The 27,291-nt window shown below is 39.8% G+C and overlaps 1 protein-coding gene across 1 annotated transcript in view; it reads left to right on the forward strand.

The window, feature by feature from the left end:
• dock2 (dedicator of cytokinesis 2) overlaps positions 1–27,291 on the forward strand; it is a 98,006-nt gene that overhangs the window by 17,167 nt on the left and 53,548 nt on the right. The window contains exons 22-25 of the mRNA XM_080501956.1: positions 5,299–5,407; positions 5,817–5,887; positions 7,873–7,979; positions 24,260–24,402. Of these exons, the coding sequence (XP_080358082.1) occupies positions 5,299–5,407; positions 5,817–5,887; positions 7,873–7,979; positions 24,260–24,402 (430 nt within the window). The remainder of the gene's footprint in view (positions 1–5,298; positions 5,408–5,816; positions 5,888–7,872; positions 7,980–24,259; positions 24,403–27,291) is intronic.

Here is a 27,291-nt window from a genome sequence, read left to right on the forward strand (position 1 = left end):
TTTCTTCTTGGAGCCACAAAGATGGAAGGAGAGATTCTTCAAGACACATACACTCTCACACACACCCACGCACACACACACACACACACACACACGGGCCAGCATCCCTGCATTACCAAAGTAATCGTTTTTGACAGCCCTGTGAAAAAGGGCTGCTGATTACAGCACTAACGTTGCTAATAAGCATTGATGATGAAGTGCAGGCACCAAAGGAGAGCTAATGTCAGGACAGGACTGCTGAATGGGCTGTCAACACGCTCAAACAAAGTTCCAGCAGGAAGTGTGCTCTCTCTCTGCTGTGGGTTCTGACATGCAGCAAATCGGTGGAAACATCTTTGAGACGAGTGAACGTTGCCGCTGGCAGATCAGAAACTGTTTTGTCTGGAAATGGTTTGAGCCACGTGTTACATGTTTGTGTTTAGGTATACAAATTGCACACGGTCGTGTATATAAATGTACCGTATGTAATGTCTTAAAAGATTAAAACCAGAGTTTGAAAAGTTCTTTTTAAAAGAGCGGTGCATGTGTCATTCGGTCTGTCTAACTATCTGTCGGTCGATGACTGACCTGTTAATGTTAAAATTGGGTTAATTTAGGGTTATGGCAAGATTAGGGATGAACACTCAGCTGCAAAGATTAGGCTGGAGGGCTGTGGAAATGTGATGCTTCCACTGGAAACCTCCACAGAGAGAGCAGCACAACTCTGCATGTCAATGTTTAGATTTAACTGGTTAATGAAGTCTATTTGTCCATTCGAAGACAATAATGGATTTTCTCTTTTATGATGTTTTCGTGAAATGATATTGAAAATTGTAGAACAATAATGACTTCTGATAATGTAAATATTTTTTTGCCCATTCGTTTCAAGGTGAGTCAGTTCACAATAAAGGTTTTGTTTGTTAGCGAGTTCCTGACTTTACAATCTAGATGCCCCATTTTGCTTATTCATGAGAAGTTTATTGTTCTAGTCTTATAAGTAGGGCCCGCGGAGTCAGACGTGGTGTTGATGGAGTGTAGTGGGATATTGTGAAGAAGGACTTTACTAAGTCTTTGGGTAGCTTGGCTGTTGTGGTCGTGCTTGTCGCATAATAGAAACTGTGAATTTTAAAGGAGGTGCAGCAGAGCTCATTACCTCTGAATAAGCAGGAAGAAAGATCATTGGATTGGGGGGAGTGACAAAAAAATTGACATTCAGCTTATTTTGACTGGGTGGGTATGTTGGAGTGACTTTGAGGATTGAGCTGCAAGAAAATGCAAAACCTAAGGACTGCCAAGACAGAATGTGCTTGTACAGACCTTTCGTGTTGAACTGACTCATTAAACTTGTTGTCTGCATACCTCAGCATATTCTGTGTGTGACAGATGTGAAAAGACAAAAATTGAATTATGTAAAAGTGGATCATAAAGTAAAGAACACTTTTGAATATATTAGAAGCACAGCAGAAAAATAAACTGAATAACACTGGTGATAGAGCACATTTACTGGAGTAAAACCATGGTGAATGCTTTTTTCTTTTAGCATATTTTACATGATAGTCAACTTAATAATTAATTCAAATGTGTATGTTAAATAACATTATTTCTCACTTGGTCTGCCAATTGTCAAAATACAAGGAAAGTCAAATTGAACAAGTGTCTTAGTATCAGCATAGCAGTTAAATTAAGATTATTTATAGATCTTTCATGAAGTACATAACATTTTCTGAGTGAAGACATTAATTCATGTGCAAATGTATAATGACAGGACGAAACCTTGAAGTGTAAATTTCAGTGTCACACTTGATGACTGGATTATTTGCATTAGTTGGGTTTTTCGTGCAGGTCACTGTGTGTTCACATCTATGTGCATAAAGATACTTCTGTCACCACAGTTCGACGTTTATATGAATGTTTGTGAATCCCATTATCCTTCCATAACTCCTGCATTGACTGTGCGTCATCCAACTTCCTATGACTATCTCTCGTCTTTAGCCTTTCTATGTTGCTCTTTTGTGTCCCTGCTGCCAAGAGTTTTGACTTCCACTGCATCTAAAGTTTCCTAATGAATTTTGTCCTCTTGTAAAGCCTCGTGCCAAAAGAAAATCAGGCATTCAGAGGAGCCGGCGGCGCTGTAGGTGCATCTGTGAATCCGCATCATTATCACCAACCAGACTCACAGTCATTAATGGTTAAATAGGCAGCATTGAAGATTTATTAGCTTGTCAAAGCAGTGTCTGTTTACATGCAAAGTCTGTTAAGAATATGTGATGTTTACTCCCAAATTATGGAAGGCACGTAATAGCAGCTTTGTCACTTTCCTTCACCTTCTTTCTGTCCTTCATGCACTGAAGCTTCTCTCTTGTCTAATTTAACGTTTGTATCTGATTTTTTCTTTTCCCTGAGCTTGTGCTATGTTCTATATTCATCATGCCATCCTGCTCTCATCCTCCTTCTTTTCACGTATCAACAGTACATTTCTTGTACGTTGTTTGCGGGTTGTGCAGGCTACGTCAACTTTGCTACATAAAGAACAAGGAGGTTTTCTAATGAAATTTATCGTTATCCCCGTCGCGTAATTGCCAAATTACTATTCAATGTTTTCAGAAGGAAAACAAAATCCATAAAAGAGGGAGGCAGATATCACGATTTGGCCAAAATATGAGAGAAAACAATGCGAAGAGACAAATGATAGTTTACAAAAATAATTGTTGCGTTAAAGGTCATCATAAATCCATTCTCGTGTCTCATATTTCAATTTTGTCTACTTTTTTATTCTATAAGGATCTTTGCAATAGCTTAGCTCCATAATTTTATCCTTATTTACTGAATAAAGTAGTTCATAATATTTATCAGCTAAAGACGGTCATTTTGCACAGTAAATTTATCATTTGTGTTCATGAGATGGAAAAATACCCAGTATTACATCTGCATACATAACATTATCTGATGTTTTTTTTAACATTGTGGAAAAAGATGTACACAAATACGATTTACCCATATTTGAGGTAGTCTGTGTGTCATTGCACTATCCTTGCAAGTGTGAGGGGAAAAAAGTCTTGAATTTTTGCATCTTAATACCCATGCAATCATAAATAGGTGGTGTGGGGTTTGGACACTGTAAACAGAAAGAAAGATTATGTTCTCAGAACATCTCTTTTTAATCTCCCCTCCGTCTTCGTTGCCTTTCTGTCATACATTTCTTTTTCATCTGTCTCGTGTCCTGGTCTACTGAGCGAGTGTGACATATTTGCTTGAGTGCATGTAGAAAGGTTAGAGAAGCTGTAATTTTTAAATCTCAATATGCATCATTTGCATCGGATTAAAGTGATGATGCGTTGTACTAAAATACAGAAAACGGCTCTTTTTAGCTCAGTGATGAGATGTGCACAACCCAGTGTCATCACGGGGACACCTACCCAGAAGCATCTTGACTTTTCTAGAGCAGACACACACGTGCACAGGCATATTCACTTATGCTGGTGGATTAAGCAGGAGAACGCTTCGGTAATCACAACTGTGCTCTGCAAAGAGCCCTGTGATAATACCTCGGTGTGTTACTGCCTAATCCCTCCCTCCACATGCTAAATTTGCTGTGTGCCACATGCTAATCCTTCCCTCCAGCACTCATAGCTTCCATTGTAATTAATGTCTGTGCGGCCAAACAGAATCACACACAGTGGGGAGAAGGAGAAAGATGGAGGGATGGATAACTTCGGGCTGAGGAAGTGTGACCAAAGGGACGACAGAGGGATGACTACAGTTTGAATAATAGCGACAGAGCTAACCCACTTCTTTAGATTGGACTATGTTGCAGTCGTGGCGGTCTTTGCTCGTCAACATTTGGTTTTACATTGGCAACATTATCTCTTGTCAACATAGTTCTGCACTGGTTTTATGCAGCATTGTAGTTGAATGTAGTGCATTGAATTGCAAGTGTGTGCTTCATGGCTCCACTTTATAATAACTGACTCCAACTGCTTCTTATTTAAATGGAATTATTGACCAAAGGGTAGAAGTGTGATGTATCACCTACATACTAAGTGCATTTTTAACCTTATTATGGAGAGAACGTGTGAGGAATGGTGACAATGTTGACGATACCCCATTGCCAGAAAAAAACAAACGTACTTTTAATTTTACTTGTTGCTATTGATGACTCTAAATTTCAGAGAAAGGTAGCTCTGGCTTGAAAAAAAACAAACAAACTTGAAAAACATTACTAAACTGAAACCAATTTAAACTGTGAGGAAAAACAAGACATACAGGATGATTTACAACTGTATGAAGTCAGTAGATGTTTTTAAAAATAACAGCATGTTTCGAAGCCAAGAAAAAAAAAATCAGTTTGGGACATAAAATTGGCACACATTGAAGTTTGAATATAAAATGGAATGTGGAGGGAAACAGGAGTACCTGGAGAAAAGCCACACGGCACAAGAACATGCAAACTCTGCTTGAAAAGTCTCCCAAGCTGAACTAAATCCAGAGAAATATTGTCGATAAGGCAAGAGCCACCAAAGCATTTTATAACGTTATCAGGAGTGCAAGCCATAACATATTATGTGGTTTTTCACCAGCAGGGACTTGGAAGCCGGCAAGGAAAACTGCATGGTGTTGAATACAGATATTTTCTTGAAGGAAATTTGTCAGTTTTTCAAATCAACGAGACTGGGATGAAGCTTCACTTTTGTTCAATACAATGACCCAACACACACCATGTAGTATTTAAATGGCCTGGGGTATTTCAATAAAATGTATTGACTTAAAAATGTCTGTACACAAGCAGTACTTTAAAGGAGTTTTAAAGTGTTGCTTTGAAGAATGGGCAGAGATGTCAGTGCTTAAATGTACCAAACTCATCCCAGAGACAAATCCCAGAAGATTTGCAACCATAACTGTTGCAAAATGGAGCTCTACAAGCGCTTAACTTTGGAGGAATGAACACATATTTTTACTGTCATTATTTATTTAAAATTACTTCTCTTTCATTGAACTTCACAAGTTGGGAATATTTTGTGTATGACTGTGACTTAAAATGAAAATGAGAACCAAATTGAATTCCAGGTTGTTTTGAGGTAAAACAATAGACGGCTAAGAGGGTGAATACTTTTGCAACCCACTTATACATGAATGTATTATCTCACCCTCGTTTATGTCTGCTCACATGTGATTATTTGTTGCTCCTGATGATTAGTGTCATCTGTTTTGTACCTTTCATCCGTCACCTTGCTAACCATGTTATGTCATCATGTCTTTACCTCTTGTGCTCTAATTTAAACTTCTTTGGCCTGTTTAATAATTTTCTCCTGCCATTTTCAGGCTGTACGAAGGGAAGGAGCAGGCGGAGTTCGAGGACTCGCTCAGGAGACTTTTTGAGTCCATCAACAACCTGATGAGAACGGACTACACCACCACACTCTTGCTCAGGGTAATTGAGCGCTCGTTCATTGTTTCATATTCCTTTCACATTCTTTTCGTCTCTATCCTGGCCTTTTTTTTTTGCCTCCCACGTCTACAATTCTGCATCTGTTGTCTGAATGCCGTCTCATCTTCTCTTTGTATTCCTGCTTCTCGGTGAGGTCTCAGTCTGAGTACAAATACATCTGTATTCTACGTGAAATATCTTCCTTTGTGTTCTCACTCCTCACACTAGAGGAAGCACACAAACAGATCAAGTCACAAAACGTTTGGTAGGAAGGCGAGAGGCTCTACAAAAAACATCTGATAGATAATTTCTCACACATGTGATTGGTGTGTGTTTGATGGCAATTTCACCTTCCCACAAGATATCCACACAGTAATATAACAACGCATATTTGTTGTGTCTATGTCATCAGGTTGCAGCTCTGAAGTACCTGCCAACAGTCCTGCATGATGTTGAGAAAGTATTTGATGCCAAACTCCTCAGGTAAGGTTTTACTTCAACACACAAACCTGAGCAGAGCATACACACACACACACACACACACACACACACACACACACACACACACACACACACACACACACACACACACACACACACACACACACACACACACACACACACACACACACACACACACACACCAGCATCTTATCTTTGGCCACATTCAGGCACACGCCGACAGAGCGGATGTATGGCAGCTTTCAGCCCAACTCAAGTTTTTTTTCCCTCTTGACCCTTTTTCTTCGGCCTCCCACACACTTCATCTAAGTCGAACCTTACCTTCTTTAGCAAGTGATAAAAATCTCATCAAACTGACAGAGACACAAGGACAAGCCACACTCAGAAGCTCCTTCCTCCATGTGCCCCCAAGTCAAATGACAATTTCAGCAAAAACCATTTCAAAAGCCATTTCAACCGGCTCTTCCTCAGTCTTGGAATCCAGAAGAACAAAATGACTTGGAATAGCTCGCTTAACCTTCTCTGACCCAAAATCAAACCTACAATATAGCTTTTTTTTTTTTTTCTCAGGAAACAACTTCGGTGTACATCATAGTTCATCAATTGATGTACTTTACTTTACTTCCCACTTTATCACAGCATCCAATGAGGATTTCTTGTCTTTGTTTTGTTCTCTTTTGAATGCTCTCCTCATTGTTTTTTTCCCCTTTCGCCTGACCTCTGTGTGCTTTTTTGGGGATTTGTGTTTGTATGCAAACAATCTACATCTGGCAGTTCAGTCCCTCTTGTGGCTCGATGTCAACACTGTGTCACAGACGTGCTACCTTTAGCGCCTGCCTTGCAGATGTGCACAAGCAAATCCACACATATACTGATGGAAAAGTGTTGCGGGCCATTTAAAAGTCAGGGCATATATTCTTCACCCCTGTCATTCATTTTCTTTTTAACTCTCCTTCAGTCGCCCTTTGTTTTCTGTGTCTGGCACCACTTTACTCAAACACGCACAAACATGACTCGGCCATCTCAACTTAAAAGTGATGTCCCATTGCATTCTTGATCAAAATCGCCTCAAGCAGCATTTCCACAGGCAAGCTGTATGAATTACAATCGCTGCACTTGAAGTGGACATCAAAGACCTGTCTGGTTACGGTTCTACTCCATTGTAAACTCACCTGGGGTACGATCAGTACTAGCAAAGTCATTGTCGGCAATGCTTGCTTTTACTTGACTCTTTTTGTCCTTTGTATTGTCCACAGGGTATAGGTTGACATTTTCGGGTTTAATTAGATTCAGTTAAGATGATTAGTGGTCCCAATATGGCTGAAGTGGGCCACCCCATGGCCTGGCCTGCCCCTGTGCCAGCTAAGGCAGATAACAAAAAAAACACACAAAAAAACCTTGTCATTTTGCTTTGGTTCGAAGCCGAGGTTGTGCATTTAATTTTGCGTACCATTATTGAAAGTGCTATCGCAACCTGTGTGGCATAATTCAAGGAGACGGAGACAAAGTGAGATACAGACAAAAAAATTTAGACATGCTCCGAGCATTCAATCTTTGTAAGTGGCACCAGGGCTTGCAAGCAGGTAGTTTAATTATTCCGAAATTGAATTTGGAGGCAGAGTAAAAGTCAAACCTGTGTCTTCATTAAAGTGTGTTTAAGCTTTGGCTCATTTGTTTTGTTTTGGGGTTTTTTTTGTCTGCAGCCCACGCCACTCTGCTCATGTTTTCAGGGTGATAAAACTGCTGCTCGTAGCAGTTGCAAATGATGTTAGCAAAACGTTATATGAGGATCTGTGATTTTTTTTTTTTTTTTTTCAATTTTAAATGTAAGGATTTATTACACTGTGAAAATTACCAAAGCTTGAAGTGTTTTTTTAGTTAATATTCAGGACATGTACAGTAAAACCAGTTATTTATTGTGGTATTTCTCAAGAAAACAGCACTGCTCTTCTCATATAATCAGCTTGCTGATTATTAATTCCCCTCCCATTGCTTTCTCTCTCTAGTCAGCTGCTGCATGACTTTTATTCCTGCATCCCCCCAGAGAAGCTCCAGAAACAGAAAGTGGCTTCCATGACTGAAATTGTCAGCAGCCAACTCTTCCAGCGACAAGGTGTGTGGGATTTTTATTTTGTTTTTTTCTTCAGTTAAAGGCTACAGCACTGGGCCACGAAACGGCAGCAGACATATCGCTGTTCAAAGAACCAATCACAGACATGCACATTATCCAACAACTGTCAGCTTGTTCTATGTGAAATCCAGTAAAATCCTTCAGCGCATTAGCTGCTTCCCACTTAAAGGCAAAGATCACGTTAAAAGGTCTACTATACAGTGAGTAATTCCCGCTCAGCAACATCACTTCTACTACATTTTATGACCAGTACGCTGCTCTTTGCCGTCAAGATTTTATCTTGGTAATACACCATGGGTAGTGCTCCGTTTCCCATGAGGACAATCCAGTAAACACTTCAGATAAAAGCTGAATGGTAAAATTACCAAGTGGTGTTTATGCTTTTAGGTTTTATCTGGTTTACTACAGTAAGTATATGTTGGTATTTAGAGAAGTCAACGAGTGTGAGTGAGCGCCTGCATGCACTTTGTATTTCTGTACTGGTAGGGGCCGAAACCTAAATGTGTGTGGGGAAAAAAACCCCAAAACCTCTCACCTTTGTTAGGGAAATCAATAAATTTTGAAGTGAAGACATGAATTGAGCATAGAGTAACTGCAGAACACTTTAAAAGATGCATATGTGTGGAAGTGTGCATGTTTAATTTCTAATATTTGTCGTTTCTACCTGTATTTTCTAATATATCCAACTCAAACTGGTAAAGTCTTTCTTCATTTGTTTTATTTCTTCGAAAAATAAAGCCATATACAGATATTTACATTCTAAGTTAGTTTTAGTTCTGCTTTTCTTTAAATTCCACCCACATTACAATCAATACAGCGGACCCCAGCTCTTGCTATACTGCCTCATTATAATCAGTATGAGTGGCACCAACTACTTCTCACTGATGGAAAAGGTGACTTCAAAGTCACTCCTGCCAAGAAAGATTGGGCTAAAATAACAGCAGCCTAAATATATATTTGCGAGTCATTCATTTGTATTTGGTATTTTTTGCTCCTTTGTCCTTGTTAGGTGGACGGTTCTCCCTGCACCAAGTCTGAAAATGTGGATAGAACTTATTGCAAGGTTGAACTAAGCGCTTACACCTCAGTAGGTGTTAATGGTTACTGAAGAGAAAGATGAATGGTCGCCCTATTAATGCCAATACCTGCTATCCATTAAAGGAGAAATAATATCATAAATGTTATTGGCAGAGCAAAAGTTTTTTTTTTTTTTCCCCCACTGTCATTAATGTGTCACTTTTCTCTGCATGCCTCCTCTACTTTTGAATGATTTTCACCGTATTTGGCATAATTGCCCGGGACACGTAATTTTGTCTGTACCATAGCTTTAAAGTGCACTACACATCAGTGCTCACACAAACTGCACCAATCTGAATTCACCCCCTGCCTCTGTTCAGCCCTATTATGTCTGTCTAATTTGCTTGTAGTGGGCTGATAAGTGGTGGTTTTCCCCCGCAGAGGTCCGTGCAGTGATGGATAGAGCGATCTAATGTTGTCCTGCTGTATAATGCAGCCTCAATAAAGGAGTCCATAATCTGTCGTCTGCAGCACAAACGGAAGAAACCAGGGGTAGAATGTGTGATTATGGTAGATTACATTTGGTTTTAAACAGAAATTGGCCTGAATGAAGCTGGGAGATAACCAGTTTAGGCTGCACAAATCAGACGGAATTGCGTCACAGACGATGCTGCATGTAAACACAAATGCTCGCTCATACGTTACTTGCAAAAAAATTGTGCTCCAGTCGCTGATGACGCTATGTCTGGGAGTGAGTGCATGACAGTCAGTGTCTACATAGCGAGCTATGCTCAGGGGGGGGACATGTAAAGTTTTGAATAATGTTTTTGCCCAGTGAGTAGCTGCCAGCCAATCCAGTAACCGATCCAGGATATGGTTTCTTTAGTATTGATCCTGACTCAGATGATTGATTCCCCAGAGGTTCACTGACAAGTTTGGCCCTGTGGCTCACTGTCAACATGCTCAGACTCACTCTGTCACGAGAAGGAGAGGGAACAGATAAGAAAGTGCTGAAAGTAATAGAATAGGGATCTAAGTGTTGAGAATGAACGGCTAAAAAAAGAGGGCAGGATGAAGAGGAAAGAAATTTGGAGCTTCATACCAAAGTGCAACATTTAATATTGGCTTCCAAATTTCACTTTTGTCAAGTGTGAATGTATTTGATTTTCAACATGCCAGTTCAGATGCATTTGGAAGGCAACAATGAAAAATGAGAATGAAATAGAAAATCAGGATAAAAGAATCCCTTAGAAAAAGAAAGCTAGCGTGACAGGGAAGAATAGAAAGAAAGTTGACCTGATGATGGTAAAGGAGGTGCCCGGAAGCATGGATAGATAAGGGTCAGCAAAGAAGGATAGCGGAGAATTGAGGACAAGACAAAGACGGGTTTATAGTGACTGAATGCTGGATTCGACAGAGTTAATAAATGAGGAGAGAGCGCAGGTGTCAAGAGGAAAAAAATAGCCTCGGATTCGTGTGAAATTAAAGCTCTTGAAAGGAAGTCACTTGACTTGTTTTGTTATTAAACCATCCTGAAGTGATTAAAGTTTAAAGCCTGCTCACAGTCAATCCATCAGCAAATCTGCAAGGTGTCGGGCAGTGACACCTGACACCTCCATTCTCCGACTCACCGCTTTTATTCATACATCCATTGGCCTATTCCATCTCGATCCCTGACTCACCAAATGAGGGCTGACACTCCGCTCTAATTGAGATGCATTTTAGCATTGGGATGCTTATCAGCTGACTTGTATGTGAGGATGCCATTCGTCCAGAAGGCTGAGATATGCAGCAGGCCTAAATTATATATTTATACCGGCTAATGGCCCACGGTGTCCTATCACCGCACTGCAATACATATTTAATAAACCTACCTGTCTGTCTGACAGTCTATCTGAGCAGACCTGCCAGGCTCCTTCTCAAGGGAAAAATGTCAAGCCACTGACATCGCTTCAGTGTCGGAGCGGTGAGATGATGGAACGGGATTTGTGTGTGTGTCTGTGTGTCTGTGTGTATCTGTGTGTGTGTGTGTGTGTGTGTGTGTGTGTGTGTGTGTGTGTGTGTGTGTGTGTGTGTGTGTGTGTGTGTGTGTGTGTGTGTGTGTGTGTGTGTGTGTGTGTGTGTGTGTGTGTGTGTGTGTGTGTGTGTTCGTGAGAGACAGGAATTCAGTTTAATATTCATGTTTGACAGTGAATAGGATTTGAGATCATCATTATTTACATCATTGTGTTTGTTTTCGACGATGTAGAAATTAATTGACTTTGATTCGAATCGAAGAACCAATAACACAGAAGTTAAGGTGACAAATTAGTCATAAAAGAGGAACTAATCTGTATGTCATGGAATCAATCCTTGTGTTTTTATTCGTGCTTACATAAATCCTGAGGTGCATAACGGGCAGCATATTCGTGCCATCATTTTCTCCCTTCACATCCTTTTGCTGAATGATTCTTGAGCTGGGCTTATTGCAGGAAGGCATTGTTTACTGCTAGCTCCGGGCAGCTTTCTGCAAAAATACATCACTTAAGGGAATAAAACCTGGATGAGAATTGGTATAAATTAGTCTGGTCCTTACTGAACCACATTTGAATATACTAAAACCATGGAAAATCCAGATACTTTTAGCAATTATGTATTGCGTTCTTCAGATACACTTATGTAAGACTATTTCTCCTGTCATTCAGCTGTTGCTCAATCTTGAATGAGGTCAAGTCATATGTTTACATGTATATAATTATACTGCTCTGGTTTAAAAAAAAAAAAAAAAAAAGGCGTATATATTTTTGGGCTTACGATTTAGTTTGTCCTGGTGTTTGGCTTGCTCATGACCGGTTGCTTCGATGGGTAATGTTTGAGGGGATTGGGATTTCTTTTTTCTCCCACTCTGAAATACTCATCTGATTTATTCAGCATACACTCCTGGGATTAGGAGTCTTGGCAAGCACATAGTGTATCCACACACAAACATGCTCTGCGCGCACAGGCCAGCATGCATGCATGAAGAGACATGTGCATCCTGTCATATGGGTTAATCTGGTTTTGAGACTAAATTAAATTTACAAGGCGCATTATGGCTCAATTTAGGCAAATTATTATGCCGTCAGGCAATCACTGTGACAGATTGAGATCATCAGCACTCATAAAGGGGGCAAAATAGATTGAGAGATCAGGGCAAGCAGAGAGCTGAGGGACAGGGGAATGAGTCTGTCATTATGTTTGCCCAAATGTTTCCCAAAGTTGGCCAAAGTTTCTGATTCAATCCACGAACCCTCTAAATGCACAATCAATGTACAATTCAAGAATAGACTGCAGTTATGTCCAGTGGTTTATACTGACAACAGATTAAAGGAAACCCTCAAACATTTTACTATTAGGTCCTTGAACGATTAATTGGTCGGTGGAAAGAGCATAAAAGAATGAATCGGATTGGAAAAGCTGCCTCTTGTTTCTCCAGTGCAAAAGTACATAACTTTAAATGATATCATAACAATCAGTATAAACAGCAGCTATCTCATTAACCAAATTGCTTGCATTTTTCTGCAGCACATTAAGCAGTATTGTTGACACTTCACACCCGTGTATATATTCCCCCGCTGTGATTACTTAACAGATGCATGTCAATGCTTGATGAATATGGATGGAGTTATATGATGTACTGTACTGTTATTATCGTCAGGATTTAATCAGTGCTGAGTGATCTCAGTCATCCCCACGTTCTCTACCAATCACTATTAGTGCCAGGTCACTCTAGGCTGTGGGCAATAATAATACTGAATGTTTTTTTGTTTTTGTTTTATTCTTTTTTATTTTTTTACACCTGGTTTCGATGAGGTGTTCGATCTCAAAGTTATTTCCAAAACAGAGGAATCTGTCTTCATATCATAACTTCTTTACTCTGTGTGCATGAAGATTAGGATGCAGGCTTTGTTTATGCTGCACTGTGACAAAACTCCCTTTTATAAAAATATGTAAACAAAATAGCTTTTCATCAGTATTAAGGAGACATGTTGTGCATATTCACAAGGAAATGCATGAAATTCAATGAGTGCTTGCATGCACCACAAGAGATATGTATCTTATGGTACGTACTTCTCGCTGACATTTACAAAGCTGCTGTCTGAGCGATGAAAGCATTCAGCTTTGCAGCAGCTCATAGTTTGTGAGCATGCATGTGTGTGTAACAGGTTTCTAGGTGGTCCAATAAGCCCCCATCTGCCCATCTCCTATTTCCTTAGTTATATAGGGATCTCAGACAGGCGTTTGAATCATAAAAAATGCAATGGCTATCCCCTCAGGCTCTCTTAAAGTGCTTCTCTCCATACTGCTTTATTCTGCTCCTTATGGACTCAAGTCTGATTATTTCTCTTCTCTTCTCTTCTCTTCTCTTCTCTTCTCTTCTCTTCTCTTCTCTTCTCTTCTCTTCTCTTCTCTTCTCTTCTCTTCTCTTCTCTTCTCTTCTCCTGGGTCACCTCCCTGTGTTTTGCGCTGATTAATTGTTGTTTTTTCGTTCTACTTAATCTTTCACATTGCAACATTGCATTGGGGCTTGTGTCATCTTTTACAGTAACTCTGGTCGGCTGTTGCTCATAAACATCCTACAATTGACACCCAAACCTCTAAAGTAATTATCAGAGTAAACTGGGTGATGAGCAGCATTTTTTTTTTTTTTCTTCGCATCAGCACATCTGTGTGGGCGTTTGGCTTCTGAGTGACTTTGTTTTGTTGTTTTTAATCTCAAATTCGTCTTCTTACAAACTTTTGTGTGGATGGTATGAGAAGGTTAATGAGGGTGAGATGGCTCGTTGTTGTCATTCAACCTTTGCGGAGACTGCAGTTTGTGGGGTTGTGAATGAAGCAGAGGAAGGAAAGAGGGATGGATGAGAACTAATGGACTAAAGTGAAAGGCATTTAATCATTTGTCTCTCACTCTGATTTATATTCTGATTCTTGTGTCTGTGAAGTAATCCCAGTGGAAACTCAATTCACAAAAGTACAGCATAGGAACACAATGTTTGAACATACTTACCTATAACTCATATTGCTGAGATGCGAGCATATATTAATGGTACGCATGCAGCCTGACAGGCGAGTGTGCTTTGTTGATAACTGGTGTTTCTTTTTACTGCTGAACAGGGATAGGTTATACGACAAAATGTAATTTCTGATATTGCCTACGGTTTAACGATCCCTATTGGGATGCTGGGATATTGTGTAGCAGCCGTAATAACTGAACGGCATTAAGGACATTTCAACACATTTTAGCAAAGTAGAAGGAAATTAGCGATACCATAACATATAAAATCACAGCCTTAGTGCATGCACTGATATTCAATCCAACCCAAACACAAGGCAGGATTTAAAAATTGAGATAGAGGCTTAAAGAGAGCCAGCGGCTTCGTGATATGTTCCTGCATGGTTGTATGATACCGGGTATACGTATATCAGTCAGGTGGTTCACTACATTTCATCCATCCGTCATTGATTTTCTGAGCTTGAATTGATCAAATCATTGCCACAACTAATGCTACCAACACAGTAATTGGTCAGTCAATTTGATAGTCATGTGGAGGTTGGAGCCGAGGGGGAAAGCAGAGATGAGGGGTGGCAATTAGTGGGTGACTGAGACAGGTGGAACGAAAGAGGAACATTCACATCTTGTTAAAGATACGCGGTAAAACAAATACAAGCTGCATGTGAAAAACAAGACTCAAGGGATTAATTGAAGATTATCAATAGTATCTTGTGCTCATTATCTTCAAACAGTGTTTTTTTGTTTGTTGTTGTGGTAAACATGACAAAGTGTCCCAATTGTGTTTGGAGTAATGAGCAAAATCAGCACAATGGTGCTGTAATACATCTTTTGTACATTGCTTTAATTTTTCCCTGGTTTTCTTGTCTAATTTAGTTGTTTGTTCTTATTTTTTTTAGGATTAATGTTGAAGTAAGTCGACAGGAAATTAATGGAAATCAATGCATCGTCTCTTGGACGCATGAATGAGCAGCGTATGTAGTCATGTGCATGTGTGTACTTCACTGTGATACACTTTTACATAATGTTGACTTTGGTTTTGATGACAGCATTTGCTTTATGCCACGTTTTATCAGCGCGATAGCAAAAATCACAATGAAAAATGCACTGCTCCTGTACTGTTTATCACTACCATTCACGAATGCACTCCATCAATGGTAATTTATTGGCATATAATTTCAATAGAGTACTCTGTGACACACATAAGACATTTTCATGCATTTCTTTGGGGGGAGGGGGGGGATTGCATCCGACTAAACTGTTGAGGGACAGCATTGCTCTTGCGCTCACAAATCATGTGTCAAATATATTTTACCACCACACCACAGTGAGCCCATCTTTGAAATAAGTGTGGACGGATGGGCACAGCCTAAATATGAAGAGAGGACATGCACAGCAATAAATCTGTGTGGGATTTAATAAAGATGAGGCAAGGATAAATGTGAGGAAGGAGAATGATGGAGGGAGAGTAGATGAGAGGAAACACCCACAGTGACATGAGAGAGACATTTAGTCATCACCAAGCGAGAAGACACTTGGCCTGCACCCAGACCGCTCTCAACTTGGAAGATTTACTCTTTGCTGTGCCTGAAAACCCACGCATTATCTTTTTTTTTTCTATCGTTCGATCTTAAGAATGACAACTGAAGGAGGGGAAAAAAATCATGCAGAGGAAGTGATGGAAAACTGTGATTTACATGCCCCTTGGAAACTGAGATTGCATCTCATTATCATGTGCTATAGTTTATTGTGTTTGGCTGTCAAATGAATAAATGGAAGAGAGAAGAGATGAGCTAGCTGCTGAGCCATCAAAGCTGCTCCCTGTGTGGTGGCACGCCAGCGACGGCAGCTCTCTGCCCTCGCAAACTTGGTAACCCAAACACATAACCACACTTTCATACAGGCACAAAGAGATTCAAATGCTTACACATCAAATAGCAGCAAGGCGCCGAATCACACAAGAAAGACAAATCACACTTTGGCACGCAGACCCACGCTTGTATTACTAATCAAAGTCTGAGATTATGGATAGAATAAATACACATTTTAAATTGAATATAGATGACTACTTGAAGGTGTTCTGAATATGTTGTTTGGTGTGCCGCGGCATGCACATTGCATGCACGCTACTACTGTGTGTGTCTGTGAACACACACTGCTCGACTGAAAGCTGGAAAATAGTAAAATGCACCCCAATCTTTGCCGCAAGACCCTGATTTCCATTTGTTTGTGAGTGCCTGTTAGCTCAGATTGCTTCCATGACATGGCTGAATCGATTAATGGGATTGTTGCACCGCTGGCTATAACCTACCGCATGCAACAATATCATACAAGCAAGAGCCACATGGAACCGCAGGTTTGTGGGAAACCTTTCACATATGTTCACTTGAGGCATAGACGTATATGTGTTGTTCTGCGTTTTCAATTATGTGGCTTGGAATTTTATATTTGTTTATTTTAAATGCAATATCGCACTGCTTCAAGTGTATGTGATTTGCAGCATCCGTTAGAATTCCTTCTTCCTCTCCCTTTCACCGGTGTCTCTTATAGTTTCTCCACTTGCAACTCTCCCCTGCTCGCTTCTCTCTCGCCCCTAGTTGAGCCCCTGAGGCAGTATCTCTCTCTCTCTCGCTCTCTCTTTTTTTTTAGGCAGCTTCGTTGCAAAGCAGCTGCTAGCAGGCATCTGCAGAAATGGTTTCAGGTTATAGGATTAGGAGTAAGACTCTGCCAATCCCAGCGATGGATGTGGAATAGCCTGTGAAGAGGTTCTGTTTCAGAAGCTCATGGCAGAGCAAATCTAGAGCACGTAGCATCTATTATAAAGCATGTATTTAAAAAAAGAAAAGAAAACTAAATGCATTCAATAAAATGTGTCGTTTGTTATTTAAACCTGGGCTTTAATAATTTTTGCTCAATCTTCCCTCTTTTTTGAGAAGTGATATTTCCGTCCTGTTTTTGAATGTGCTTTTCACTTTGCACCTCATAGGAATTTCCATAGTTGTTCTGAGGATTTGGGACACTTTGCTCGTTTCTTTTTTGTGTAATACTCGATCCTTTGATGTGGAGATCGGGCCATGTTAGAAGCAATGCCATATGCTACAGGACTCCTTGTTCCTCTACTTTCCCAAGCCACTTTTTCTTTTTAGCTGTGGTTGGATGTCTGAGCTTGCTGCCATGCTGTGAAACGAAGTCGGGGCCAGTGAGACACTTCTTGACAGTATTTTATAATGAGTAAGACTTTTATCAACAATAGCACCAATAGAACTTGCATGTATGTTACTCCATCCATCCATATTTTATTTAGCTCTATCCAGTTCAGGGTTACTGGATCGTGTCGTCGATCCCATATGACAATTGGTCGAGGTACGGTACAGGTTGCCAGTCCACCACAAGACAAATATAAAAGAACGACAGGAACAAACACATTCAATTTATAGTCACCATTTAGACTTAAGTCATGCCTTGCGACACTTAGACCACTCAGGAAAGTGTGAACAACCATATCACACTGCCTGCATGTTGCCAAAAATGAGTTTTTGCTTCCCCAAGTAGTTTGAAAAAGATCATAAGCTTAAGTTATAAGCATAAGTTCATGGAATGTAAAGAAAAAAAAATATCTGAATGAAATGGTGTTGTGTGACATGTACAACACCAAATCTTAGACATTTTAGTCTTTCATGGAAATAATGTCTTTTTAAAGATCCGGTTGAATGGTAAGTGGAAGCATGCAAGATTCAAAGAAGCGATGCTCCACTGTAATGCATAGAAATGACTTTGTGTAGTGACTCATGAAGTGTTTAGAAAAGGGACTATTTGTGGCGCTAGAGACAAAGAGTAAATAGAAAGAATAATTCACTTTGCTTTGTTTTATTATTGAAAACCGATTGCTTTTATGGAACCACCATGGGAAGAAATGTCACATCAGCACTCCTGTTGTTCTGAATATCCACACAGGTGTGATTATCTTTATCTCCCGGCTCGGCTTCCAACTGAAACCTCTCATGTGATATTGTTTTTATAGAACACACACACACACACACACACACACACACACACACACACACACACACACACACACACACACACACACACACACACACACACACACACACACACACACACACACACACACACACACACACACACACACACACACACACACACACACACACACACACACACACACTAATGACTGTTTGAGTACTCCATTAAGGCTTGATCAATATTAACACTTTTCACTTTTCGATTGCACTTTCCCAGGAAATACGTTCTCTGTCAAGAGATGTCAAAAAGGCTTTAGGGATAAATACTTGTATCATTCATGATGTGGTATTTTATCACAGGTGCTCGTTAGTATAAAAAGGCAGTTTTTATGTATAGTGTTATTTACAAAAAAGAGCACACATTCTTTCCCAAGGGTTGTTGTACAAACAATAATGACCCAAAGCAAGTGTTTTTTTTCTTTAATAGGCAGTCATTTCTAATGTCTTCTTGGAGAGGGACTTAACACCTGGGAGCTGTATTGTTGATTCTTTTACAAGACTAAATCCCAGAGGACCACACTGCAGTTCTAAGAAGTTCCTAAGAGAGCCACCATTCACACTCCAGTAGCAGATATTAACATTCCTTATGTTATTTCAGGCCAGGCAGGGTAATACGGAATACCTGCAAGTTTAGAGGCAGTGTTCTGCATCAGTGATTGGAAACGATCAGCCGGAGTCTGGAGGACTACGTTCATTCCTGATGCTCATATTCAGGAGTCGGCTGGACGTGCTTCGAAAGGAAAGATGGATTTCAGTAAAATGAAAGCGGACAATGCGCACTCTGACAGATCTGCCGGTAGATGCCAGAGATGAGTAAGCCATTAAGGTGCTCGGAGTTCATTGGTTGTTTGAATTTTAAGATGAAAGGCAGCTGCTGACTAAACTAAAGGTATTTTGTGCTGCATTGACAAGCTCAGCACAAGGTGTCCAGAGAGTGCCTGGACTTGACACTTGGGTTGTTTTTTTCATCACTATTGAAATTGGGCAACATATACATTTTCCCAGTGTCAGCAGGCACTGCGGAAAGGTCAATTCCAGTTGTGCAGATTGTGTCACTGTGGATTGCAATGCTGCAGCTGTACATAACGTCTGAGGATTCCTGCTGCCTGGTTGTTGGAAAAACTATCATTTCTCAATGAGCCCATTTGCATCAATGTGAAAGTACAATACCAGAGAGTAGTCAGATATTTGTGACGATTTAATGTGAAATCTTTACATGCACTTCACAAATGCAAGGATTGGGAAAACTCTGCCTAATAGGATTTTTTTTTTTTTTAATATTATGTACATATGTGGTGACAGAAGACTCAAAACGTATGTTAAACATGAGGTCTTTAGCTGTTTAATGTTTTCATTCCCTTTAAAGTGAAATTCATCTCCTCTTTTATACATAGGCAAATGTATACAAAATAAGGAAATCTGCTAAATGGATATCCATGCATAAAGAAATAATGTGTCAATGACACTTTTTCTAAGTGTGAGAAACATATTGCACATAATTCGACAAATTGTGACACATTGTGCTGTTCGCATGATCATTTGAAATATGTTAATAATTTAATCACATGCATTATTGTTCTTTTTATGTGTTGAAAAACTGCTTTTTTTATTTGAGCTTTATTTACTTAAGTTATCTCATTTTCAAGAGAGACAGCCATCCGTACAAATCCAGTTACAGTTGTAATCAACAGGTTTGAATCACATTTTAATATGAACGCAGTGTGAAAACAACAAGAGTATTTTGTAGAGGATGTCTTCTTCTTTCTTGGCAATCTGTGTGCGCATGTTGCTCTCTGTCTTTTTTTTGTCTTTCTATCCCCTAACTGATAGGATAGGTATAGATTTTTCCGCCCTAAGAATAGGCATTAGTTCATATGGGCATCAACCTTCAAACAAGACATGTGTCCACTTAATTTCCTTTGCTCTATATCCAACACAACAAAAGTGCTGAATGTGCTTCAGGGTAGGTTTCAAGCACTTTCTGTCTTCTGAACAGTTGTGCCCAGAAATATCCGCTTGATTTATTTGTCAGATCAATATAAATAAAGGAAACAGGCGGCTTTGTGGTTATTTCAGAAGGGGAATGGAGTTCACAGGTCTGCAGGTTTAATGGTAAATCCAGCCGGAGCAGATGGATTAATTTTCAAGCTTGCGCACACAACAACACGGCTCTAAAACACGAGCCATTGTTTTCTCTTTCTGAGAGGACAAAAGATGATGAGTTTCTGCTTTGATGGATTAAACAGATTTATCAAGGTTCCTGCTTAAACACAATGCTGGCAGCATCCAAAACACCATCCTCTACCTTCCTGAAAGGCAACAGCGGGAGAGCCTCTCTCTACTCTGTCCTGCACTTTGACGGATAAACATTTTTATTTGAAATTTCACTCCATATATTATTGTCTATAATTTGCATGGTAAATTATTGCCCTGCTTTACCATCCATCACTCAGTCTCTTCTGGTGTCTCTCTTGGGCCTCTTTGGTGTTGTTCTACCTGTCTGAGCCCCTCCTCCTCCTCCTCCTCCTCCTCCTCCTCCTCCGCTTCTGAGTCATTAAGTTCGTTTAGTGACTCATGAGTTCCCCCCCTCTCCGTCTGATCCCCCCTTCCTCTTTCCGTGTTTGCGTGATGGAGTGAGTGTTGCAATGAGGGTCCACTCAGCAGGCGTAAAGGCTTGGCTCAGTTAATAATGGAACTAACGAGCGTCAGTCCAAACGAGCTTTTAATGGGCTCGGTCTACCTGCGGCTACAAAGAACGGGGTGTCCGGGGTGGTGGTGCAGAGGGGCAGAAAGATGGAGTAACAGAAAGCCGGGAAGCAAAAGAAGCTGTGATAGTCGAGATGAACAATGGGAGCGATCTGCTGATAATGAGCGACACTGTCATCACTGTTTTCTTGTATGATGAATACATCAAACTGGATTGTTCACCTTTTATTGTTTCAATAGTTTTAGGACTCTGTTCGATAACTTTTAAGGACTTCTTAACAAATTGACTTCTAGTCGGATGGACACCTTAATGGACCTTTTCAATGCGTTCTTGTGTTCTCCTTTGTGCTTTCAGATTAGCTCACAGAGAGCCATTTCACAATTAATAAAGGCAGCAATGTCATCCTTCTTCCTGTCCTGGGGATCATTGCTTTTTATTCATTTCAGCGCGCCACCGGGATCAACTCACATAGATTTGGATTTTCTGCAAAATAGCTCAATGTGTCATAATAAAACAGGTGTCTACAATAGCTTTTGTTGAAGTCCCTTAATTTCAATTTAATAGAGATTAAATTGTGGTTTGATCTCCCTGGTGGGGGATTCAGGTGATGAAGTAAAGGTCTGACAGCAGGGTTTCTCAGTTTAGTGATATATATATTTATCAATGACTTGAGGAGGTCGGAGGGGAATACAAAGCTTGAGGCGTAGTAGTTGTCACACATAATTTCCCATCATTTTGATTGATTGTTGTATCCAGCAATATGGAGTCTACTCACTCACATGCTTTCAGGTGCTGAATAGCACGGATGCTCTGTTGAAGTATATATATATATATATAAAACAGGTGAAGATAACGCTTCAAGGGTGTGACCAATGTTACTAAACTATTGTAGGATGTTTTGGGAAACGGTATCCACTTGTGGAGGACGGAGGCATTGTGGCTGCTTGGCTTGCAAAATAACTAATCCCCTTCATTAAACATCTGAGGGCAGCAGTGTGATGTGTGTTTTCCAGTAAGACGCATCCCTCTTAAATGGACAATAAAGTCAAGCTTTGAATTTTGGAACCTCATAGATTTTAGCAACACTTTGATATTCACTGCTTTGTGAAAGGTGCCAAATGCTCACATAAATCCGTAATTTACTCCTTTATCATTTGATTGATTTTTCCACTACAGTTCATTTCTTTCTTTTTGTGGCTTCCTAATAATGCCTTCATGGCTTTAAACATCCCCCAGAGAGGAGCTGTAAAAATCCATAACAGATTTACGAAGCTGTTAAACACAGATGTAAATAGTATAAAAGTGTATTAACTTCCTTCCGAGCAGATTAAGCTGGTGCAATAATGTAATTGTTTTTACTAGTGCTCTTCCCATTGACATATTTTTAATTCATGTCATTGCTTCCGATGTATTGCAAGTGTGACCAAATTAACTCGTGAATTAAATACAGATTAGTCTCAATCAGAGAGACGGGAACAGGACTATGTTGGGTGTTGGTGATTGATGTGTTGGCTGTGTTTTTGACAGAGCAGCCGACATGTACTGAACTGTAAATAGACACTTGATTGATATTGCTCCTTTGTGCTTTCTGAGGTGAGGTTTGAATTTCTACTTCAGGGTCCAGTGGCCTCATTACTCACAGCTCTGTAGGTGAAACTGTCTCCATGCTGTAGGTGCTGTATGAACTTGCGTGAAGGATTGATATACGTTTTTCAAGGGTTTTCCATCCAGAGAGAGATTAAACATTTGTTTCTTGTACACCAAAAGCAGTTAAAAAAAAAAAAAAAACAGTTTTCTTACAGTTTACATTTTTCTCATTGGCTTTGTTTTGTAAGGCAAGTTATTTTGCATATAGCACCATTGAGGCCACAATATACCAGTGTTGGTGATAACTGTGATAGCATTTTGTAAATGATCCAGTCCAACTTAAACTCAGTATGTGTAGAGCTCGTCATGAGCTGGCATATCCTCTTGTTTTTCTTTTGCACTTTCTATTTCCTTGCTCCAGGGCACCCGACTCGCTCCCTTCCACATGACAACAGCAGTAAATTGACTCCCCGACACAGGAGTAGCCGGGCAGACCCTCAGCACGGGTCCCGGATTAACATGGCATCGAAACACAGTGAACCAGCCTGGTTTATAAATAGAGAAAGTTAGTGTTGCATTAAGATCCGAATTGTGTTTGCGCTGTTGCACACCTGTAAACCAAACCCAAAACAACTAGTGACCAAAGCACAGCTAACCAATTAGTCTTGATTTGTGGTTATCCCTGATAGATGTACCAAGATGTACAGTGACTGGGCAAACTCCAGGTAGTGATGATATTTGATGCACATATACCCTCTCCTGAAAAGTCTCCCTTTCTGAAAAAGTGTTCAATAATATTTCATTCAAGCAAATATGTAAACAAGATGACTTTGGGTTGTAGGGTTTGTTTTGCGCACTTCATTGTCACAATCACACTTATTTCATATTGTGATAATGTCATTATTGTGACATTGTTTCTCACTACAATTGTCACATGAGAATTCAAGGTGCTTTTCAGCTTGTAAATACTGACATTTAAAGCAGTAAGGAAAAGTAATGCACAAACACCAAAATAATAAATAGTTAAAACATTGGCGATAGAGATTTAAAAATCTAGCAAATCAAAAGCATAAAATACATTAAATGCAAATCGTCAGCTTTAGATGATCCAAACAATGCGTTAAATATTTACTTCACTGGTCAGCTGAACTATATGTTGTGTGTTCTGCCCTGGTTTAAATAAGGTCTGGCGGCTGTAGCTCAGTTGGAAGAGCAGGTTTTCCCTTAGTCGGAAGGTTGCAGGTTCACTTCCTACCTGTCCATATGTTGAAATGTCCTTGAGCAAGACACTGAACACCAAACTGCTCCCAACAGATGGACTGAGTGCCTTGCAAGGCAGCCGCCTCTACTGATGTGTAAATCACTGAATGTGACGAACACTTTCCATTTGACCAATTACAAGTTTGCAGCTGTGTCAGACTTTAGTTTCTTAGAAAGTTTCTTCCACAGGTAGGGGGCAAAGAAACAAAATGCTTCTTCTGCTTGCTTTGATTTTGATCCTGGGAACTTTGAGAAAACCTGTTCCAGATGATCGGAGGAGTCTGACTGCTTTATAAGGTTGTAAATTTGTTGTATTCAGGCCAGAGACCATTTCGCGCTTTATAGACAAGAAACAAGATTTGAAAGTCAATCTTTGGACACACTGAAAGCCAGTTCAATGACTTAAGTACCGGTGTAATGTGCTGCACTCTCTCGGTGTCGGTCAGGACTCTGACTGTCGCTGTGTAATAGATTTTGTACTCAGACCTGTGAAGAGAGCATGACAGTAGTCGAGTCTGCGAAAATGAAAGCATGAACACGTTTGTTCTGTGTCCTTTTCAGACATTTCTTGTCTTAAGGTGATTTCGTATGTCTTTACAGTGTGTTTTTCTTTCCACAGAATGCCGTGACGTGTTGTTACCCATGATGCTGCGAGAGTTGAGTGGGGCACTCGCCAGTATGGCTGATGGGCCTCATGATGAGAGGAGAAACAGTTTGGAGCTTCTCAACAACATTCTGGAGGTCCTCAGCAGGGGCAACGTGGTGAGACTTCAGTCCAAAACACAGTGTGGACACATCCACTAAGCACTGAAGACATACTGAAGTGTGATCCCTCAGGCCACTCGCACACATCATCAGCGGTGGAATTAATTTATGATGCAAGGTTAATATTTATGCAGCACATCTTCGACCACACAGCAGAGTGTTTCCCTGGTTCTTCTTTCCCCTCGTCCAGTGTCATTCCACTTTTTTTCTTGTATTAAACTATCAATGCATTATGATTAAAAATAATAAACAACCTTAGCCAACATAGAACCATTGACATTACGGGTAACAATAATTCACTGATAACTATAGATAAATAGATGGATGGGTAGATTTACTTTATTGATCTGTAGTTGGAAAATTCCTGAGTTATAGCTGAAAAGGACAAAACGGAACTCAAATTGAAAAAAGATGCACAGGAGTTGAATGCACATGAGTGAAATGACTTTACAGAGAAATAATAAATATCAGTGAAAAGAATGTTCAGTTCGTGCAAATATATGCAGTACAAAATGTCTATAAGTACATTTAAAACTCTCCGACACATAAACGTGGGTTTGAGTATCATGTTAATTGTCAAGAATTTGGTATACCGGACATGTTTCAGACATTTATTTTGGTAAAGGTTGTGAGACCAACGTGGTCATCTTAGAGGAATTGAACTGAAACCACACTTTTGCTCAGATAATTTATTTAAAACAAAATACAAAATAAAAATACACAAAAAAAAAAAAAAATGTATCAAACTTAACTTTCCCCTACATGATATGGACAGTAAAGTGTAATTCATGCTTAAATCTCACGTCACTCAGCCTCGTTTCATTTTGCATAGTTTTGGCGCCATGATTGAAATCTGACATGTGTATTATAATTGTTTTTCCCACAACAATACTTCCAGTCTCTCAAAGATGGTTTAAAATGTCAGTGGTAAACAAAAACAGATGGTCCGCGGTCACTTGAGACCTAATTCAAGTGACTTAACCTTATCCCATTTCTGAGCAATAACATCAGAGCTTCTGTTGCTGTGGTTTGCGTTTAGAAAGATTTGACAGGTTTGAAAAAGCGCCTGGCTTACCAATCTTTTGAATGATGCAGCTTTCAGAGTGACTCATAGCAGGTAAGACACTATTGAATCATTCAACTGAAGACCCTCTTATTCTGAAAATGACTCCATCCTATGGTGCAAAAGTGTAAAAATGTCTCAGACCTTGCAGAAGGCACCGCCTGTATCCTCTTCATTTCATCTTCCTCACCAGTGCATGAATGTGAACAACCTCCCTGCTCCCTGCGAACGCAGTGGAATTTGTCTCCTGACAAGCAGATAGCCTTAAGCTATTTTTCTCCAGTCATCCTGTGGTGCAATGAAGACGGCCTCCACCAATTACAGTTTCATTGATTTTTGTTTCACACGTGTTGATGCGTGCTCCTTGATTGAAACAAAAATCCAGTCAACTCTCAAATGCCTTAAACACACATGCTAAACAAATACATCAGCGGTATCCAGCTGAGGGCTTTTTAATTGCTTCTGCGTGCTGTTGACAGCCTGCAGAGTGTTTAAAGTGCAGGTATGACTTTCTTTTTTCTTGGTTAGTTTTATTTGGCTGCTTTATTGAAACGTGAGCCAAGAGAAGATATTCAGTGAGGGAAGAGAGAAAAGTGGTGATTGAACGAGTGGAGTGCATTTGATGAGAGGAGTTTGCATTGACTGGGACACAGCCGCAAAGCAGGTGGTGTCAATAGAACATGATACAAATATTAACTGACCAAAACAATCAGTGTTGCATTGAGTATTTCTATGAAAACTGTGACGAGATATCATTAAAACACTTTAAGTTGGAGTATGCAGCAGTAAATGATTTTTTTGTTTTCAACTCCAACTTATGTACAGATGCGAGAGCAAATCTCTCGTTTTTTATTATGAATTTCGAAGCATAAAGAGAGAAATGAACCCTGCTCGCCACTTTGCAGAGAGGATGCAGGACCTACAAAGAGCACTAAAACAAAGGTGAGAAATATTATTTTCTCGACCAGTACTTGATTAAATTGTTACACCACATAGGTACCAAACACAGAGTGAGTGAGAGGAATCTGGAGAGAGAAACGAAAAATAAGATAGAGTGATGGGCCGATGCACATTCTCTCTGTCTGTTAGTGACCTTGTAACATTTGTCTGAATGTGTAAAAAAAAAAAAGACAAAGGCATTGCTCATGAGAGATTTCTGACTTTTTATTCTTTTATATTCCTTTTGTGTAACTTGTTTTTGTTGTGTTCATTGTGTGGAGAAGATAGCACAGCCTGGCTGTCTTTTTGAATGAATGAACGGGGTACACACTACAGGATAGTTTTTTTTTTTCATGTTTTTGTTAAGAGATGGCTGTCTGGGGAACTCTTTCCAAGAAACCAAAATATCTATACAGATTTAAGTTTACCGACAATTGACAGTTGTGTATCACCTTATCAACTTAACTATGGGAGTGTGGCGTGCGACTGAGAATCAGTGTCTTTAATGTGGTTTAAAGATGTCTACTCGATTCTGATCATGTCCCTGAAGTCATCTGCTGCCAGGCCAACAACTGTTTTGATGAACACCAAGAGCTATACTCTTTTTGGCTTTTGTTGTATTTGAACCTTCTCTCTGTTTTTTTTTTGTGCATCCCTGATGAGTTCACAGAAGGACACATCTTTGTATGCAAGCAAACACACATCAGAGTTGCATTGACAATAGAGCAGAAGCAATGGACCAAATACTGAAAATAAGAAATGTTGCCATTAAAAGAAAAAAAAAAAATATATATATATATTTGCTGACAGTATTTTTGACTCACTCCACACATGGATTGTGTATTCATAGCTGTCCAGGGTTACTGCTTTGACTTATATCGATT

Source organism: Blennius ocellaris (genome assembly GCF_963422515.1).
Source record: "Blennius ocellaris genome assembly, chromosome: 9".
NCBI classification, from domain to species: Eukaryota; Metazoa; Chordata; class Actinopteri; order Blenniiformes; family Blenniidae; genus Blennius; species Blennius ocellaris.